The 20709-nt window shown below is 45.3% G+C and overlaps 1 protein-coding gene across 2 annotated transcripts in view; it reads left to right on the plus strand.

The window, feature by feature from the left end:
• Positions 1-20214: 20214 nt before the first annotated feature.
• ECI2 (enoyl-CoA delta isomerase 2) overlaps positions 20215-20709 on the plus strand; it is a 64847-nt gene continuing 64352 nt past the window's right edge. For both annotated transcript variants that reach the window (XM_048839764.2, XM_048839765.2), the window contains exon 1: positions 20215-20480. In XM_048839764.2, the coding sequence (XP_048695721.2) occupies positions 20230-20480 (251 nt within the window). In that variant the 5' untranslated portion in view covers positions 20215-20229. The remainder of the gene's footprint in view (positions 20481-20709) is intronic.

The following is a 20709-nucleotide window of genomic DNA, read 5'->3' on the forward strand; positions in this document are numbered from 1 at the left end:
GATGTGAATAAATTGAAGAGAGTCCAGAGAAGAGTGACAAAAATGATTAAAGGTCTAGAAAACATGACCTATGTGGGAAGATTGAAAAAAATGGGTTTGTTTAGTCTGGAAAAGAGAAGACAGAGCGGGGACATGATAACAGTTTTCAAGTATGTAAAAGGTTGTTACAAGGAGGAAGAAGAAAAATTGTTCTTCTTAACTTCTGAGGATAGGACAAGAAGCAATGGGCTTAAATTGCAGCAAGGGAGGTTTAGATTGGACATTAGGAAAAACTTCCTAACTGTCAGGGTGGTTAAGCACTGAAATAAATTGCCTAGGGAGGTTGTGGAATCTCCATCATTGGAGATTTTAAAGAGCAGGTTAGACAAACACCTGTCAGGAGTGGTTTAGATAATTAGTCCTGCCACGAGTGTACGGGACTGGACTAGATGACCTCTTGAGACCCCTTCCAGTTCTATGATTGAAACCCCTTAAGTCAGTGAGTCCCAAATCCCTTGAAAGCTGAGCCTCCCTGCAGTTGGGAAAATGAAACCAATCATGCCCCATTGTGTGTGGTTAAAGGCCTACATATTTTAATGTATACCTCTGCCACACAACCCTGGCTAGTCCTTCACTTGCCAACACCTTTTGAGAAATGCTGATGTAGGTTATCATAACATAACACTTTCCTCTTCTTTCTTACATGCTTTGATGAGAAGGGAATACCAATGTTGACTGTTATAACATTGTCACTGGCAACCTAGATAGCACCTACTGAAATAGTTGGGGAAGTTCACACATCAAAGCTATTTTTCAGACTCTCTGCAAACTCAGGGAGATGTCTCTGCATCTGTTACACTTTCTTCACATTTTGAAGATTTTCTCCGCAATCGTGACAGCCAGAGTCTCACTTTAAAAAAACAAACCCTAAAAGCTGAGACTCTGAAAAACAATTTGAAGGGCACTCCACACGTCCCGACTTTGGGGTGTGGGGAGATAATCACTTAAGACAGCTTTCTCAATGTGTAGGTTACGGGTGAGATGGTTTTGGAGGGTTACTTGCACTAGGATAGATTTAAGGTGTATGGTGTAAAAGAAAAAGATTAAGGGAGTAATTTAAGGAAGAGAAGCAAGGAGGATTGGGAAGGAGGAGGAGATTGTTGGTGATGAGAAGATGACAAACAAAGGAGAAGGCAAGAACACAATTCAGAGAAAAATGAAAAGATGGTGCTTAATTTTAAGTTTGAAAAATGTTGGCCTCACACAAAAAGTTTTTGTGACAAACTAATCTTTATTTTTGAAAAACTAGAAAATTCCCCAACAAAAATATTGTAAATTAGGCATTTAGGTACTTTTGAAAATCCCACTAGACTTCTATCTGCATCTTTAGGCACCAAAGCACCTTCCTGGCCATCTGCGATTTGCCCAAGGTCTGTGACAGAGCAAGGAATTGCATTCTAGTCTCCGAAGTCTCAGGCTAATGCCATAACCACTAGACTACTCTTCCTTCCTATTACCTGTACATATCAATATTATCTTTGCTAAGTCCCTAACTAAAACCCTATGACCCAAAACACGTATGATATAACTCCTTTTAAATCAGTGTGATAGGAGAAGCTGCATGTCACAGAGTCCACTCACTGGTGGCACCTCCTCCTACCTGTCCTCTCACCATTTGCCACTTAAGGGGCTCCCTCTTCGTGACTTGGCCCTCCGGCCAGGTGACCACATTTGTTTCCCCTTTTGGGGGCATGTAACAAACTCTTTCCAGGACTCCCAGGCAGTCTGCTGTCCTCTGCATGGCTTGTGCCACGTCCCCAGGGGCTACTAGGGAACCTAGACCCACCCTCTACATCGGGTTGCAGTCCAGGGACCCTCAACCCAGTAGCTCTGGACTTTTATTCTCCCAGTCCTTACTGCACCTTCCTGGATTGCATTCTACTCTCCCTTTACAGCTGCCTGATCTTCCCCATTATATCAGGGAGTGCAACTGCAGGTTTCTTCCCCCAGCCTGCCAACTCCTTCTCTTTATAGATCCTGTGTATCTCCTCTCCCCAGCTGGACTTCATCTGGAATTAGGTACTCGCACTCCCTAGGTTTTCTCCAGGTGCAGCCTAAGGTTAATTGGTTAATTTACCCCTTCAAGCCATGTATGGAGTGGACATCCCATCACACTGCATATGATTTAACTTTTGAGTAAACTATATCGCACATTTGGGCCCTGATACTGTAAGCTGCTTCAAGTGGGCTGACTCATGTCCATTGTGCAGAGACTTATTAAAGCAAATGTGGCTCTGTATGGTTACAGGGGTCTGCCCGTATGGAATATATTGCAGGATGTGGGCCTTTTCTTAACCAATATATAAATAAATAAATAAGTTGACAGTTCATGCATTTTTACCACCACTTGCTTTGGGCAGATATATATGGGCTTGGCTACACTTGCGAGTTAGAGCACATTAAAGTAGCCCCAGGCGCCCTAACTCACGACGGGTCCACACTGGCAAGGCACGTAGCGCACCCAGACTCTGCGGCTAGAGCGCTCCTGGTAATCCACCTCAGTGAAAAGCATAATGCTTGCTGCACCCCGGCTGGAGCGCTGTGGCGTCAGTGTGGATGCCCTGGTCTATTATGCACTCTGATCGGCCTCCAGAAGTGTCCCACAATGCCTGTTCTAGCCACTTTGAACTCTACTGCCCTGCCCTCAGGTGACCAACCATCAAACCTGCCCTTTAAATGCTCTGGGAATTTTGAAAATCCCCTTCCTGTTTGCTCAGCAAGGCGTGGAGTGCTCTCAGCAAATCTTTCCAGGTGACCATGCCCCCATGCGCCAGGCGATCCCCAGTATGGAGCAATGATGAGGTGCTGGACCTCATCAGCATTTGGGGGAAGGAAGCTGTCCAGTCCCAGCTGCGCTCCAGCTGTAGGAATTATGATACCTTTGGGCAGATATCAAGGGACATGATGGAAAGGGGCCATGACCGGGACGCACTGCAGTGCAGGGTTAAAGTGAAGGAGCTGTGGAATGCCTACCGCAAAGCCCGCGAGGCAAACCTGCCATTTCGACAAAGAGCTGGACATAATACTTGGGGGCGACCCCACCTCCACTCTCAGGACCACCATGGACACTTCAGAGCCCAGTTCAACAAGGCAGGAGGAAGAGGAGGAAAGCAGGAGTGAGGGTGCTGAGGAGGAGGGAGACAGCCCAGAATCCCTAGATTCATGCAGCCAGGAGCTGTTCTCAAGCCAGGAGGAAGGTAGCCAGTCGCAGCGGACGGTGCCTGGGGAAGGACAAACACCAGAGGAGGTGCCCGGTAAGCGGCTTTTATTTTGGGAAGGAAGTTGTTCGGTGCAGGCTCTTGGGGCGAAGACGGTTAGGGCTGTATGCATGCCTAGATGCGGAATAGGGCATTGATGTGCACTCTCACATTGTGGTAATTGCCCTCAATGATCTCTTCAAAGGTCTCATGCAGAAGCTGGGCAATGTGCTTGCGTAGGTTCCTTGGCAGAGCTACTGTGCTCTTTGTCTCAGTCAGGCTGACATGTCCGCGCCACTGTGCCATGAGGGGTGGGGGAACCATTGCTGCACACAGGCAAGCTGCATATGGGCCAGGGCGGAAGCCGCATTGCAGTAGAAGACCCTCCCTTGCTTCCCAGGTCACCCTCAGCAGCGAGATATCTTCCAGGATGAACTCCTGTGGAAAATGTGGGGACAGTGTTCAGTATAGGGCCCCCCTGCAACTGTTGGCTCTCCCCAAGGCACAGAACCCAGAGAAGAGTAGGGCCATAAAACAATCAGTCCCCCTTGCCCCTGTGCTTACTCACCATTTTGGGGCTCCTGTGGGTTATGTGCGCTCGCTTTGGGATGGGCAAATTCTGCTATTGTGTAGACTGTGCTTGTCTTTAAGTTTGGTGGAATCATTGCTCTGTCTGGTGTGAACAATGCTGCCTCTGTTAAGTGTTGCATTTTGGCTTTACAGATGCAACCTTGAGATCTCAGCCATCCTTGTTATCACCGGCCAAAAGACTCCAAAGAATTAGGAAGCGGCCACATAGATGCAAAGAGGACATGCTGCATGAAGTAATGCATCACTCCCTTAATGAAAATCAAAAAGTGCAGGAGTGGCGGGAGAGTGAAAGGAGGGTCTGCCAGCAGAATGCAGATCACCGGCACCAAAGCACGGAGTGGCTGATAAGCATTATGGAGCACCAAGCATACTTGATACAGGTGCTCGTAGCAATGCAGGCAGAGCACTTCCGCGCCTGCCCCCCTGCAGCCCTTGTCCCAAAACTCTTTCCCTGGTGCCCCCATGTCATCTCCAACCCACTTTCCCCCACATCCAGGTTCTTAGTGCCACCAGCTGCCTCCAACACCTGTAGCTTCACCACCCAGCCCTGCAAACTATGACCGTTACCCACTGCACTCAACCCCCATCACCATGCATTTTAGCCAGCCTGAAGTGCAGCACTCATTGGATGGCACTCCAGACAGGAAGGCTGAGTATGATAACAGGACATACGCAAATCTGTGATTGAACCGTTCCCCACCCTACCCACCCTTGCCCATTCTGTTTCCCAAGCAGTTGTGTTTCTTTTCAATAAATGGATTTTTTGGCTTTGAAAACATTCTTTATTATTGCATTAAGTAAAAGATACCTTAGCCCAGGAAAGCAACAGGCACTGCAAGTCAGTGTAGAAAACACAGATTTCTACTAACATTGGAACCACTGCTCTTCACTTCTGTGCAGGGCACGAAACATTACTGGTGGCTTTCAGCCTCAAATTGCTCCCTCAAGGCATCCCTAATCCTTGCAGCCCCACGCTGGACCCCTCTAATAGCCGTGCTCTCTGGCTGTTCAAATTCAGCCTCCAGATGTTGAACCTCTGAGTTCCATCCGTGAGTGAATCTTTCACTCTTCCCTTCACAAATGTTATGGACGGTACAGCACATGGATATAACCGTGGGGATGCTGTCATCGGCCAGGTCCAGCTTCCTATACAGAGAGCACCAGCGGCCCTTTAAACGGCCAAAAGCACACTCCACAGCCATTCTGCACTGGCTCAGCCTGTTGTTGAACCACTCCTTGCTACCACTCTGTGTAGGGTTTCATGAGCCATGGCATTAAAGGGTAAGCAGGGTCTCCAAGGATCACAAGGGGCATTTCAACTTCCCCTACAGTGATCTTCTGGTCTGGGAAAAAAGTCCCAGCTTGCAGCTTCCTGAACAGGCCAGTGTTCCAAAAGATGTGTGTGTCATGCACCTTTCCGGGCCAGCCTTCATTTGAAACGCCCACGGTGATCCACAAGCGCCTGGAGAACCATAGAGAAATAGCCCTTCCGATTAACGTACTCGGAGGCTAGGTGAGCTGGTGCCAGAATTGGAATATGCGTGCTATCTATCACCCCATCACAGTTAGGGAAACCCATTTGTGCAAAGCCAGCCACAATGTCACGCATGTTACCTAGAGTCATGGTTCTTCTGAGCAGGATGCGATTAATGACCCTGCAAACTTGCATCAACACGATTCCAATGGTCGACTTTCCCCACTCCAAATTGGTTAGCGACCGATCGGTAGCTGTCTGGAGTTGCCAGCTTCCAGATTGCAATAGCCACCCGCTTCTCCACGGGCAGGGCAGCTCTCAATCTTGTTTCCTTGTGCCGCAGGATGGGGGCTCATCACTCAGTCCCAGGAAAGTGGCTTTTCTCATCCGAAAGTTCTGCAGCCACTGCTTGTCATCCCAGATTTGCATGACGATGTGATCCCACCACTCAGTGCTTGTTTCCCGAGCCCAAAAGTGGCATTCCACGGTGGTGAGAATGTCCGTTAATGCCACAAGCAATTTTGTGTTGTATGCATTATGCGAGTCAACATCATCATTGGACTCCTCACTGTCAGTTTGTAGCTTAAGGAGTAACTCAACTGCCAAACGTGACATGCTGGCGAGACCCATCAGCATATTCCTCAGCACTTCGGGATCCATTCCGCAGACTGAAAGGGAAGACAGAACGCGCAGTACAAAAAACGTTGAAAGATGGCGGCAAATGTGGATGGAAGCACAGGGATTGCTGGGATGCAAAGCGATGCATCACGGGGCATTGAGACAGGACCCGGAATGCCCCGCCCCCTCCTTCCCACAAGCCACAGTGCCAGAATGGGAAGAGGTGCTCTGTGGGATAACTGCCCATAATGCACTGCTCCCAATGCCTCTGCAAGTGCCACAAATGTGCACTCGCATCTGACTGTGTGAACACACTGCAGCGCTTTCCCTACTGCACGCGCCGAGGGCTGGTTTAACTCACAGCGCTCTACATCAGCAAGTGTAGCCATGCCTTCAGTGAAGACGCTACCTTGGCCGATGGTAGAGCTTCTCCCATTGGTGTAGGTACTCCACCTCCCCAAAAGGCAGTAAAGCTATCTTGATAGGAGAAGCCTTCCCATTGACATAGCACTGTCTATGCCGGGGGTTAACACATCTTTACATATAGTTAACACATCTTTATGCGGATGTAACTTGGGTCAACCAAAGTCTATAGTGTAGAATGTGAGGAATGTGCAAGCAAATAGGTATATTTGGAAAATATGTGGAAAAGAAAAACAAAATCTGAAGATATGCCACATCAAGTTAAATGGAGGAGCAACAATAAAAAAATGCAGCTGAAAAAATACAATCATCTTTGACTCATCATTAACATATAGTGGCAATAAAACTCTACAGGAGGGCATTGCCAGCCATTAGGGACTTGTTTGACAAACAATAAACCTAAAGCAACTTACCAAATGAGCTCACGCTGCCCTCTCTAGAGAGTCCTATAGCTTCATTATATTGGTGCTGACACTCCTGCAATAGTAAACATTGAATTAGTGTTCCATTATATGACATTTCAGGTGATGAAATTTCTGGCTATTTCAGATTGTATCAAGTTTAAACTAGGTGTAACAACACATTTTTATTTGACAAAAATGTTAATATCTTGGAGCCAAAATCTCCACACAGATGTGTGTGGAGGGCTCTCGCTGGCTTCAAAGGAGAGCCTCACATGCATATTCAAGGGTAAAATTTAGCCTTGTGAATCTATATGTAATTTTAGAGATTAAAAATCTGCCTCCCAGTTTCATATAAAAACTGGTTACAAACTTTAAACAACAAATTAAACATTTCTTGAAAACAAAGGAAATGTTGCAGGCAGCTCAAAACAAGATATATTTGATACAATTTTTCTATTAACTGTTTTCATGTTTAATATTATTTCTAATTAAATATTATAATTATTATTATAAATTTTCAAAGCCTATGCCAAATCCTGCATAACTCTGATTATTTAGAATTTTAAAAATAGGCCAAAATCCTGAAGTCCTTACTCAGGCAAAACTCCCACTGACTTCAATAGAATAGTCAGGCGATTAAAATTAAACCTGCTAGATTACATCTAGGGTGCTCAGCACCTTTCAGGGTAGAGTCCTTTCCTTAGAATTTAGGCCCTGATTCAACAAAGCATTTAAACACCTGAACAACCCCATTCCTATTCAGCAAGGTACTTAATCATGTGCTTAACTTTAAACACATCAGTAATCCCATTAAAATTAAAGGTTTCAGAGTAATGGCCGTGTTAGTCTGTATTCGCAAAAAGAAAAGGAGTACTTGTGGCACCTGAGAGACTAACCAATTTATTTGAGCATAAGCTCAAGCATCCGATGAAGTGAGCTGTAGCTCACGAAAGCTTATGCTCAAATAAATTGGTTAGTCTCTAAGGTGCCACAAGTACTCCTTTTCTTTTTATTAAAATTAAATGGGATAACTCACGTATTTACAGTTAACTGGGTTGAAGTGCTTTGCTGCATAGAAGCATTCAGGATTTGAAGCCTGATTCTGAGAACTTGCTCTCAGTCATAGATGTGGGTACTGCTCAGATCTCAGGATCAAAGCTTTACTTAATAATGGGTGAGGTCCTTCATTTTCAATTTTTACCTAAAAATATTCCCAGGTTTTACAAAAGTTATTATTCCATTTTTACTGATTTTCATCCAAATTTTGGACCACTCCAGTACATGAAAATACTAATTATGTTGAGAAAATCCAGTACATTCCATTAGGTAATAATAAATTAGCCTAAGTGTACGTGCAAAGCTGTCTGTTAAAGTAAGGCAATGCAGTACGCATACACATGCATGTGTGTGTGTATATGTGTACATATTGTTAATGTACAGTTCATGAAATAAACCACGGCATTAAACTGCTTTTACTTTCAATACTCTTACTTTTCTCTACCTGTTGCTTTTTTTCTATTTTCCCATTCCCCATTATTAACCCTGATATTTATCCATAAAACTGTGAGGTTAATTTTTTGCACGGGTTTTCACCCATTTTTTAATTTTTGTGATAAGCACTGACACAGTGCCAGGAAATGTTAAACAAAATAAAAACTGAAAATGAAACTCCTTGATAAACAGCCATATTCTGAGGTTTCTACTCAGTCCTTACTCAGCTTTAGCTTACTTAGCTTCTCTATGAGTTTTGCCTGAAGGAAGACTGATCAGTGATATCAGGATATGGCCCAATAAAAACACTTTGCATCATTCAGTTGATGCTCTCAAAGTACTCACAAACATTAATGAATTTCACCAGCACCACTGTGAGGTAAGTATTATTACCTCCATTTTACAGAGAGGGAAACAGTTACTAGGAGGTTAAGGCCAAAATTTTCAAAATGAATTTAAGGTAGATCAGTTTTTCGGAGCCCAACTTGAGAAATCTTGTGCCAGCTTTTCAGAAATACTAAACTCTCACAACTCTAATGAAAAAATAGATCCAAAGTGTCTCAAACTGGACACAGAAACTGACACATCCTAAATCTGTGGCTACTTTTGAAAATTCAGCTGTATTTGATTTAATTTTGGCTAAGGTGACACAGCAAGTCTATGGCACAGCCAGGAACAGAACCAAGCTTTCCTGACTCCTAGTCCTGTTGTTAACCACTAGATCATGCTTCCTTTCTGCATCTGAGATGTTATATACAATTTTGGAAAACTTTAAAGATGTATTTCCAGGTATTAGAGAAAATAGAGAAAAGTGTTTCACAATTGATTAATGGTATGTAAGGACTGTCTCGTGAGAGAAGATTCAAAATCTTAAATAGATACAGTTTGAGGAGAAAAAAGAGAGAGAGAGAAGGAGATTGAAAGGTGATTTAATTAGCTGGGATTTTAAAATCTTAGCCATTATGGTTTTCAAGTACCTAATGGAACACACAAGGGCATGGTATGTTCTGTCATCAACGAACAGTTAAAATGTAAAGTCATGAGCTGAAGCTGGAGGAAGAAAAGTTTAATAGTAGATATTAAGGTTTTATTGTCTTCAATTTAGATTGTAACTTTTTTAGGGCAGGGACCATCTTTTATTCTCTGTTTGCACCATGCCAAGTACAATGGGGCCCCAATCATTGGTTGGGGCCTGCAGACACTATTGTAATAAAACTAATTAATTAAGATAATCTTAAAGAATTATTGGGATGTGAAAAACTCTGCTATATGATGCTGTGAGAACAGACAGAATAAGTGTGCTAAAGGTATAGTAAGCACACTTACTAAATAATATAATGTATAAGTAATGAAATAGTGCAAAGGATTAAATGGACCACTGCTTACTCTCCATTGAGGAATTCTGTTTTTTACATTCACAATTACTTGACACCATTATATTAGCCCATTCCTAAGCTTTTAGCAATACCCACAGCATTAGAAAAACACAGCTGGCAACATGCATTGCAGTTAGCACAGTTTACACTTTTATGTTCTGCAATCCTATGAATTTTTTATAGGGGTCACAGTTTCATTCTGCTCTCAAAGTAACAGCTTTCACAGTTAGCTGTGGTATAGGCTCATGGTATTATGAACTAGCTCTGCTGGTTCTTTAGTTAGATAATATGCTGATAAAAAGAGGGGTTGAATTTTCATTTATTTATTTATTTATTCATTCATTCCCTAATTGTTGATGAAGGTGAATTCTGCAACCCAGAAGTACAGTTAGCATAGAGAACTAAAAGATAATAGGTACCACTTGGAGATAATCTGCTCATGAAGCAGAAGAGGCAACTGAAAGCTTTCATTCTCCTAAAATTGGGTTATTTAATTGAAAGTATACCCACTCATGTTTTATGTTTGGGAGGAAAAGCACATTTTGATATTCCTGCCTTCTATTTATAGAATTGCACAGCTACAAGTGAGAGAAAATTTACCATAATGAACTAAAGATAATTTAGAAAGTAGCTCTATGATGCCTTTGACTTGAGCAGTATTCTGTGTAGGTAGAAGCAATGACAAGTGCATTTTACAGTGGTACCTGTATAATACTGCTCAAGATACGCAGACATTTCAAACAAGTGAGATTTGGCTTTTGATCTCTGTGGAGTGCTGTTATTTCCTCCAGGGATGTAGTTATTTTAATAAGTAGGTCAGTCATGTATTTTAGATGGGAGAGTAAATTTACCATTTGAACTCTTCTATTTGTGGGAGAAAACATTGATTATTACAGTTCTGCGCCAGGTACAAAAGCATGTTTGATGTTTGCTCAGACCCATCAAATATTTATCAAAGTTCCTGCAAGACTACTTAAAATTATAGTTAGGTGCTGCCCTTTCTCTAAATGTATTCTCTCCTGGGAAGAGGGGTGCGGGAGGGAAATAAAGCACAAATATTTTTTCTGATAATGCTTAGTGCTAGATAACTACATATAAATAGCAAAATCTTCAATTTTCTTCATGTCTAAATGTCTCCGTAATTAGTGTACTTCTCATTCTCCCCCTTATATTCTATCTGAGAAACCTTTAAGACTTGATAAATTTTCATAAATATCCATATTTATTGTTGGAATTATATTGTTAATTTTGGTAATTTGTTTCTAGCAATATGATTGTAATATGTTATACACATAGCCATTGGATAAACAATGTTATGTAATAAAAAAGAAAAAGGTTTACAATACCTCCTCACAAACACCACAATTTGAGTGTGTCCTTCGTAAATTACCAGCTGAGTCCCCTCTGTGTCCCCACAGGCTGAGAATAGTGAAGAGGCAAGTGGTGGTCATTTGAGGGAGTTGGGGAAGGGGGGATAAGCAGGGGACCTGAGAAGGTTCCACAGCTCAATCCCTGTAGAGTTTGGGGAAAATATCTAGTGGACAAAGTCATAAGAAGAACCAATGGCTGGAAGTTAAAGCCACGCAAAATCAAATTATAAATAAAGAACACATGTTTTAACTGTGAGGGTGACTGACCAATGGAACAAACTACCAAACAAAGCAGAGAATTCTCAATCTCTTGATGTCTTCAGATCCTGACTGAATATCTTTCTAGAAGATATACTTTATTCAAACACAAATTATTGGACTCATCATAGACGTAACTGGATGAAATTCAATGGCCTGCATTATACAGGAGATCAGACTAACAATCTAATGGTCCCTTCTTGAAACTGAAATTTTTCAGCTCATATGGCCCAAAAATCTTACAAACGATGGCCTCTCTTGTTGGGTTCTTCCTCAAGATTTTTAAAAATTATTTGTAGAGAAGGTAAAAGCTGAAGATTCTCATTTTCTCACCCTCCTCTCAAGTCACATTGGTTTTACTTAGTTTGGAGATGCCATGTTCTTCCTTTTGTATTAGGCCTGCCTAGTAGGCTTCATCTATATTTTTTCATGCCATAGAATGCCTCAATCTTGTCTATACTCCCTCTCCCACCATTGCTACCACTTCTGAAGATGTTCCTATGATAGTGCAATGATGAGAGTTTCCTAAAATTACCTGTGCAAATAAATAATATGTAATTCTGTTAACTAAATACGAAAACTCCATTGATGTGAACCATCCAGTACCTGGAAAGGTAACGGAGCAAATAAGCAATCAATTTGCAAACACCTAGAAGATAATAAAGCGATAAATAACAGTCAACATGGATTTGTCAAGAACAAATCATGTCAAACCAACCTAACAGCACTCTTTGACAGGGTAACAAGCTTTGTGGATAGGTGGAAAGTGGTAGATGTATATCCTGACTTTAGTAAAGGTTTTGATGTCTTGCATCACCATCTCATAAACAAACTAGGGAAATACAGCCTACATGGAGCTACTATAAGGTGGGTGCATAACGGTTGGAAAACCGTTCCGAGAGAATAATTGTCAGTGGGTATACAGCTGAGCTGGAAGTGCATATCGAATAGATCGCAAGGATCAGTCCTGGGTCCGGTTCTGTTCAATATATAATATCAGGGTTGGAAGGGACCTCAGGAGATCATCTAGTCCAACCCCCTGCTCAAAGCAGGACCAATTCCCAAATTTGGTTATGCTCATCATCCCAATGCACAGCAGCAAGTGTTGGAAGCACGTTAAGGCCAATATGGGCAATCCCATTCTCCCCATGGCCCATGAAGGAAGGGGATGAACAGGAAATCACAGATTCCAACCAGAAGGGATCCCAGACCCTCCAGCCTCATGCTCGCACATACAAGCTGCAGAATTTTGCCAAGAGGATGGATTAAATCATGTCTTTTGAAAACACAGCTAATCTTGTCTGAACCACTCCAAGTCTATCACCATCCCGGGAAGCTGTTTAAAGCTGCAGCTACCAGGCTTTTCTTCTATTTCTGGGGGTGGGGGGAAGTTCCCTAGAATGACTCCTTCCTGCCCAGAGACACAGATGTTGCCCAGAGATGTACTGAGCCTGTACCCCATAGCCCCTGGCTAGGAATCTCTGCAGTAGGAAAGCAGGCCTCTCCTGCCTCTCTCTCCCCTTTGTCAGCCTCTGAGTGTTTTTCCAAGAAGCCATTGTGAAAAGCTCTGGCAGAAAGGGACACCTGGAAAAGCAGGAGCTGGATCTACTGCTCTGGCAGGATTCCAGGAAGGTGAGGGCAGCCTGGTGCAACGACCCAACCGCCACTTCCAGGCTCTGGGCTGGGCGGAGGTAGTATAAAACTCTCCCACACACAAGGGTTGAAGGAGCAGGAAGTTGCTAAGGTGGTGAAGGGGCCCAAGCCCCAGCTCTGCCAGTGCTTTAATCCCCCCAGCATGGAACAATACAGTGCGTGGCATGAGGGGCCCTGGCAGAGGGGCCCAGCCCAATGCAAGTTCGCTTCATTTTCCCTCAGCAGCCAGCACAAGCACTAACCCCTGATTAGTGCCAGACAGGTTGGCTCTGTAGGGGCAGCTCACCAGTAAAGTGGGGCAAACTCTTGCCCAGTGGGCACTCCTGAGCCGCTGCCTGCTGGCATGAGGCAGGCAGGGCTGGCACATAACAGAAAGCAGGGCTCCCCTCGCTGAATCTCTGTCACACAACTCACAGCCAGGGCAACTCCACCTGTAGGCGAGGGGGACTCTGCTCACAACCCTTCACAGCCAGTGCTCCTGCACTGTGCCCTGCAGCGCCTCCTGCTGGGAGAGGCAGGGTTGGATAACTTCCCACCAGCAGCTGGGGTGCTTGGCCAGCAGAATCAAGGATTTAGTGAAGTTTTGGCTCTCCTTTGCTCTGTAGGGTCTCTCCCTCTCCCCCTCTTTCCCCAACCCGGAGCAGCGCAGCATCGCCCGACTGCGGTGAGGCAGGCAGTGGGGATCAAGACAAAACCAGAAGATGATGTCTCTGCACTTCCGTCAGACAGGAGTCACCCTCTGGCCTCAGCAGTGTCTCCGGCCTGCCCAGGGACATGACCCAGAAGGCGTTGGCCCTGCTCCAAACCCAGCCTCACTGATACAATAGGACTCCATGGGAACGGATCCCCTCCTGGGATTTTATCTCCAAGTGTGGCAGCGGCCCTTAAACAGCACCCAGGCAGGGCCACAGCGACTCTGTCTCAGACCCTGACAGAGCTCAGTGAGGGACCTGGGCCTGCTCCCCACTGCCAGCGATGCCAGGGGCTACAGGCTGTCCCCTTTGCTCCTGGTTCTTTATAAATGATCTAGATAATGCCATAGAGAGTATGCTTATAAAGTTTTCATACAATACCAAGCTGGGAGGGACTTCAAGTAGTTTGGAGGACACGATTAGAATTCAAAATGATCTGGACAAAATGGAGAAATGGTCAGAAGTAAATAGGATGAAATTCAATAAGGACAAATGCAAAGAACTCAACTGGGAAGGAACAATCAGTTGCACACCTACCAAATGGGAAACGACTGCCTAGGAAGGAGTACTGCAGAAAGCGATCTGGGGTTTATAGTGGGTCACAAGCTGAATATGAGTCAACTGTTGCAAAAAAAAGTGAACATCATTCTGGGATGTATTAGCAGGAGTGTGGTAAGCAAGACACAAGAAGTAATTGTGCCATTCTACTTTACGCTGATAAGGCCTTGGCAGGAGTATTGTGTCCAGTTCTGAGCGCCACTTTTCAGGAAAGATGTGGATAAATTAGAGGATGTCCAGAGGAGAGCAACAAAAATTATTAGAAGTCTAGAAAACATGACCTATGAGGAAAGACTGAAAAAACTGGATGTGTTTAGTCTAAAAGAGAAGACTGAGGGGAGACACGCTAATAGTTTTCATTTACATAAAAGGTTGTTACTAGGAGGAGGGTGAAAAAATTGTTTTCCTTAACCTCTGAGGCTAGGACGAGAAGCAATGGCTTTCATTACAGCAAGTTAGACTTTAGGGCCGGTTTTGTTCAATATCTTCATAAATGATCTGGAGGATGGTGTGGATTGCACTCTCAGCAAATTTGCGGATGATACTAAACTAGGAGGAGTGGTAGATACGCTGGAGGGCAGGGATAGGATATAGAGGGACCTAGACAAATTGGAGGATTGAGCCAAAAGAAATCTGATGAGGTTCAATAAGGATAAGTGCAGAGTCCTGCACTTAGGACGGAAGAACCCAATGCACCGCTACAGACTAGGGACCGAATGGCTAGGCAGCAGTTCTGCGGAAAAGGACCTAGGGGTGACAGTGGACGAGAAGCTGGATATGAGTCAGCAGTGTGCCCTTGTTGCCAAGAAGGCCAATGGCATTTTGGGATGTATAAGTAGGGGCATAGCGAGCAGATCGAGGGACGTGATCGTTCCCCTCTATTCGACGTTGGTGAGGCCTCATCTGGAGTACTGTGTCCAGTTTTGGGCCCCACACTACAAGAAGAATGTGGATAAATTGGAGAGAGTCCAGCGAAGGGCAACAAAAATTATTAGGGGTCTGGAACACATGAGTTATGAGGAGAGGCAGAGGGAACTGGGATTGTTTAGTCTGCAGAAGAGAAGAATGAGGGGGGATTTGATAGCTGCTTTCAACTACCTGAGAGGTGGTTCCAGAGAGGATGGTTCTAGATTATCCTCAGTGGTAGAAGAGGACAGGACAAGGAGTAATGGTCTCAAGTTGCAGTGGGGGAGGTTTAGGATGGATATTAGGAAAAACTTTTTCACTAGGAGGGTGGTGAAACACTGGAATGCGTTACCTAGGGAGGTGGTAGAATCTCCTTCCTTAGAAGTTTTTAAGGTCAGGATTGACAAAGCCCTGGCTGGGATGATTTAATTGGGAATTGGTCCTGCTTTGAGCAGGGGGTTGGACTAGATGACCTCCTGAGGTCCCTTCCAACCCTGATATTCTATGATTCTAAGTTAGGTTTAGGTTAGACATTAGGAAAAACTTCCTACGTGTCAGGGTGGTTAAGCACAGGAACAAATTGCCTGGGGAAGTTGTGGAATCTCTGTCATTGGAGGTTTTTAAGAACAGCTTAGACAAACACCTGTCAGGAATGGTCTAGTTATTATGCAGTCCTGCCTTGAGGCCAGGGGACTGTACTAGGTCCGTTCTAGTCCTACACGTCTATGATTCTATTACGAGTTTTCGGAGGAGTGATGGCATACTATTCCTTTTACTCTTTGAGAAAGTAACATTTTTTGTGCTTTTCTTCTAGGTTCATAGCCAGTGTATTTAGTATATGCTGAAACTTCAAGAACTTCTTCATCGGTAGAATGTGGAAACCCATCAGACAATAAGTTTATGCCTTAAAGGAGGACAGGAATGCTTTTTAAAAATCTAAACCAACTGATGAGATCTCAAATCACTAACAGAATGCATATTCTAGTTTCAAAATGACAAGTAGATATGTTTTTAAAATTAACTTAATAGATTTTTATCCGCCATAACCTGAATTCAGGTTTCTAAATTTCCCCTGTGGGAATTTATGGCATCACACACCTACCTAATAAAAGAAAGGAACTATTCTGTTTACCCTGCATTAGGTGCTTCCTGGTGTATAAGTATAATCAACACTTATAGGGTCATGAGAAACCCAAACTACAAATCCCATAAGGCACCATGACAGCTCAGGTGGGCACAGATTAATGTTAAAATATATCAATTTGGGTCAAATGTTTCAATTTAACTTGATAAAAAAATAAGAAAATTAAAAATGTCAGCAAAATCAAAATTGTAGTTTGTGGAAACTGTATTTTTCAAAGAAAAAACGTTGACTGAAAATTCCCTGACCAGCTCTACTTCCAGCCCAGTGCCCTGACTCCTAATTGCCATTGTTATTTGCACATCCCTAGATCCAGTTTTACTTAATTCCAGGGTACAATATGTAGAAGCAGATTAAGTGGTCATCCAGATTTATAAGACAACCTGTTAAATCATCTGGGTGATGAGACCCTTGCTGAAGAAGTTCTTTGATGAATTCATATTAGAACTTCTATTCCTATGACAAGGTTCCTTCCTGGACAGATTCACTTTTGATCTTCCAGCAACCAGTTATTTTAAATTAGTCTTCACGGGCAGTTAAACAGACATCTTCCATTTGTTACACTGTAAGCTACTCTGGGTCAATTAGGTTTGGCTACTTGTGTGATGACAGATATGTGCACAGAGAAGAAAAAATACCATTTCCTGCTGAGTTTTAGCCAGTTTTGTTCACTAAGGTTCTAGAAATATAGGGAGAATATTCACATTGGTACCTGCAGCTTGGACCCATCTCTTCATGGCTAGTGAAATCAAGTGAAAAACTCTGGATTCACTGGTGAAAATTATTAATGTCTCTTTTTGGGAGGGTAGGGTGCCAGCATTCCTGGAGCAAGTTATTACTAGAGTTGCTCAAAAAAACAAGTGTTGACACTGGCAATTTTGCTGACTATCCCCAATTTCATTGACTATCTTAAATTACATTTCTTGAGAAAGATGGTTGAGAAAATGGCAGTGAGGAAACTCAGACAGTTACTGGAGTCCTCAGATCACCTTGCTCTTTATCACTTAGGCCAGGTCAACTCTAGGAACTTTGGTTTGCATTAAGGGCGCAACAAGGTGGGGTGGGAGCAAGATGTCCAACTCTCCCCCACCCCCCGCTCCAACCCCTCACTTGAGCTGGCATGACGGAGAGATTGCCGGGCCAAATATGAGTGGCATTGCAACCCCATACACTTACTCTTCCCACACGTTTTTGCAGTCCTTCCAATCAGTGTCCATGGGTACTGGGCACCCCCAATCCCTGGAGCAGGAGGCATCAAGAACCTCCAGTACCCAGGAGTTCTGGGGGCAAGTGGATTTGGGCTTTTAATGCTTCCTGGGAAAACAGACACAGAAGCAGGATGGAATCTGGGGTTCCCAGAATTGCCTGGCCACTGGTGGGAATGGTGGTCTTCAGCCTGACTGCCTCTCTGGGTAAGAGCTTGAGGGATGAGGAGACTGCGGAGCTAGGCGCAGGGGGGAAAGATGGAGCTGGCTGTGGCTGTGGGGCAATGTGCGGGGAAGAGTGCAGGGCTAGGTATGAGACAGGAGGAGGGGTGTGTGTGTGTGGAGCTGGGTGCAGGGAGGGGAGCATGGGTTAGAGTGCAGAGTCAGCGTGAGAGAGCTCAAGACTGGGTAGCGGGGAGAAGCAGGAGGAGAGCCTGCGGCTAGGTCTGGGCCCCCTCTTTAGGAATATTTTGGTTGTGCCCCTATTTGGCATAGTTTTGTTGGTCAGGGGTGTGAAAAAAACATACTGCTAGCTTTGCCAACAAAAACCGCAGTGTAAACCCCCAGCGTACATGCAACTATGTCAACTATGGGCATGTCTACACTACAGTGGCACAGCAGCTATGGCACTGCAGCTGTGCCGCTGTAGCACCGTACTGTAGACGCTTCCTACATTGACAGATGGGATTTTTTCATTGATGTAGTTAATCCACCCATCCAACAGGCAGTAACTAGGTTGATGGAAGAATGCTTTCATCAACCTAGCTGTGTCTAAACTGTGGTCTAGGTCAACATAACTACAGAGCTTTGTGCACACAATTTTTTATAGTCCTCAGTGATGTAGGTAGGTTGACCTAATATTTAGGCGTACACCTGACCTATGTTGACAGAAGAGCACAACTGACATAGCTAATATTCCTGGCTTGGCAGAAAAACTCCTTCTGTTAGCATAAGCTACTATACCAGCAAAGTATTTGTGGTGTAGATGAGGCTTTAGTCTTATGGCTGGTCTACACAACACAGTTAGGTTGACGTAAAGCAGCTTATGTTGACCTAATTATGTCAGTGTCTACACTACAACCTTACATCCCACTGATGTAAGTGCCCTACTACACGGACATAATAACTCTACCTCCATGAGAGGCATAAGGCTTATTGTCAGTGTAGTTAGGGTGACGCAGTGGGCATGGCTACACTTACAGATGTAGAGTGCTGTGCGTTAAATCATCCCTCGGAGAGCACAGTAGGGAAAGCTCTGCAGTGTGTTCACACTGTCAGATTCAAGCGTACTGGTGTGGCCACATTAGCAGCTCTTTCAACGCCACAGAGAGCAGTGCATTGTGGTAGCTATCCCAGCGTTCAAGTGGTTACAACGTGCTTTTCAAATGCGGAGGAGGGTGGAGTGTGACAAGGAGTGTGTTTTGTGTATGTGAGGGGAGAGAGAGTGGGTTTTTGGGGTGCTGAGAGTGTGTCAGCATGCTGTCTTGTACGTTCAGACAGCAGCAGACCCCCCCTTCCCCCCCACCCCACACTCACAGCAAGCAGCATTCCACAGTAATGGTTCCTTTGTCTCGGAGCAGATAAGCAGCCAGCTGTCAGAAACGGAGCTTTGAAAGGCATATCTGCATTCCTGCAGCGAGTTCAAAACAATGACAAGAGTCGTTTCAGAGTAGCAGCCGTGTTAGTCTGTATTCGCAAAAAGAAAAGGAGTACTTGTGGCACCTTAGAGACTAACCAATTTATTTGAGCATGAGCTTTTGTGAGCTACAGCTTCATCATCCGATAAAGTGAGCTGTAGCTCACGAAAGCTTATGCTCAAATAAATTGGTTAGTCTCTAAGATGCCACAAGTACTCCTTTTCTTCCAATGACAAGAGTGACCACTTGACTTAAGGGGATTATGGGACATTTCCGGAGGCCGATCACAGCGCAGTAATGCAACACCTCGTTTACACTGGTGCCATGGCGTTTCAGCCAAGGCGTTATGCTTCTCTTGGAGGTGGATTACCAGGAGTGCTCCAGCTGTAAATAAGTGCCTTGCCAGTGTGGACAGGTCAGGAGTTAGGGTGCCTGGGGCTGCTTTAATGTGCTCTAACTGCCTTACTTACATTGGCTGTTGGGTGTCTTCTCAATTTCACGGCAAAAGCCCTGAATTTGACAAGAAAGCCAGGCAACCAGAGCCCAGCTGGGTGTCTGGATCCTGTGCTCAGCTGAGAGCCAGGGCAAGAAGCCCAGGCATCTGGACCCCGCTCACCAGGGCTAAGAAGTCCCTGGGGCCACTTGCCCTCCGTTCCCCCTGGGTAATGGAGAGCCGGGAAGGGGGGCTGCACAGGAGCATGTGCTGCAGGAGGGCTTCTGGCAGGGAGCTGCTGCACCTCTTACGTCAGTGGAAGCGCTCCTGGCGAGGAAGCACACTACCGATCCATGGAGGGTAGTGTGAACATGCACCACCACAGTAATTACTGCAGTGGCAGTAAGTCGACCTAATATAAGTCGACTTACCTTTCTAGTGTAGACATGTGTCTGCGTCTGGTTTGTAGAACTAGTGCAGAACTGCTCTTGCACCGCACATTTCACTCCGGTGGATGCTGCATTTTCTGCCACACAAAGATCTGACGGCGAAGTCCCAACTCTACTAAATGGGGTTAAAGTCACTATTGAAACCGCTGCCAACACTGGCGTCTCTCTCGCTCACACTTCTCCCCATACACACAATCTCTCCTCTCCCCACAGCTTCACTGCCCCTCTCAGAGGCAAATTCTCTCTCTCTCTCTCTCTCTCTCACACACACACACACAGTGTCTGTACCTCATTCACCCCCACGCCTGCCTCACATGTCACACACCGCCCCTCACGCCCACACGCAGCCCGCTCCCAGGCGCCCCCTGCCAGGCGCGCCCCGCAGGACAGGGAAGGAGCCGGTGGCAGCGGCTCCTCCCCCGGGGCCTTGTCCTGCAGCCGCCTCCGACGAGCCGGAGCTCGCTTGCCTGCTCTCTGCGCCAGGCTTCTGCATGGCAGCTGCTGCCGCCGCCGCCGCCTTCCGCTTGGCCCGGAGCTTGCGGCTGCGCCCGGTCTGTGGGGCAAGGTGAGCGGCTGCGGGGCGCCAGAGAGGCTGGAGCTCCCGGGCTGGGAGGGAAGGGGGCTGGGCACTGACAGAGCGAGCAGGGGCGTCCTGTTAGCCTGCTGCGAGGCGGGACCCGCCGAAAACCCCAGTCCAGCGCCTGGCTGGCTCCTGGTTAGGAGTGGAAGGTTTCACAGGCCGGGGCGCCCCTCGGGGGCCTGTGCAGAATAACATGGAGCCTCCCTGCCCTCCC

The sequence above is a fragment of the Caretta caretta genome, chromosome 2 (assembly GCF_965140235.1).
Source record: "Caretta caretta isolate rCarCar2 chromosome 2, rCarCar1.hap1, whole genome shotgun sequence".
Taxonomy (NCBI): domain Eukaryota; kingdom Metazoa; phylum Chordata; order Testudines; family Cheloniidae; genus Caretta; species Caretta caretta.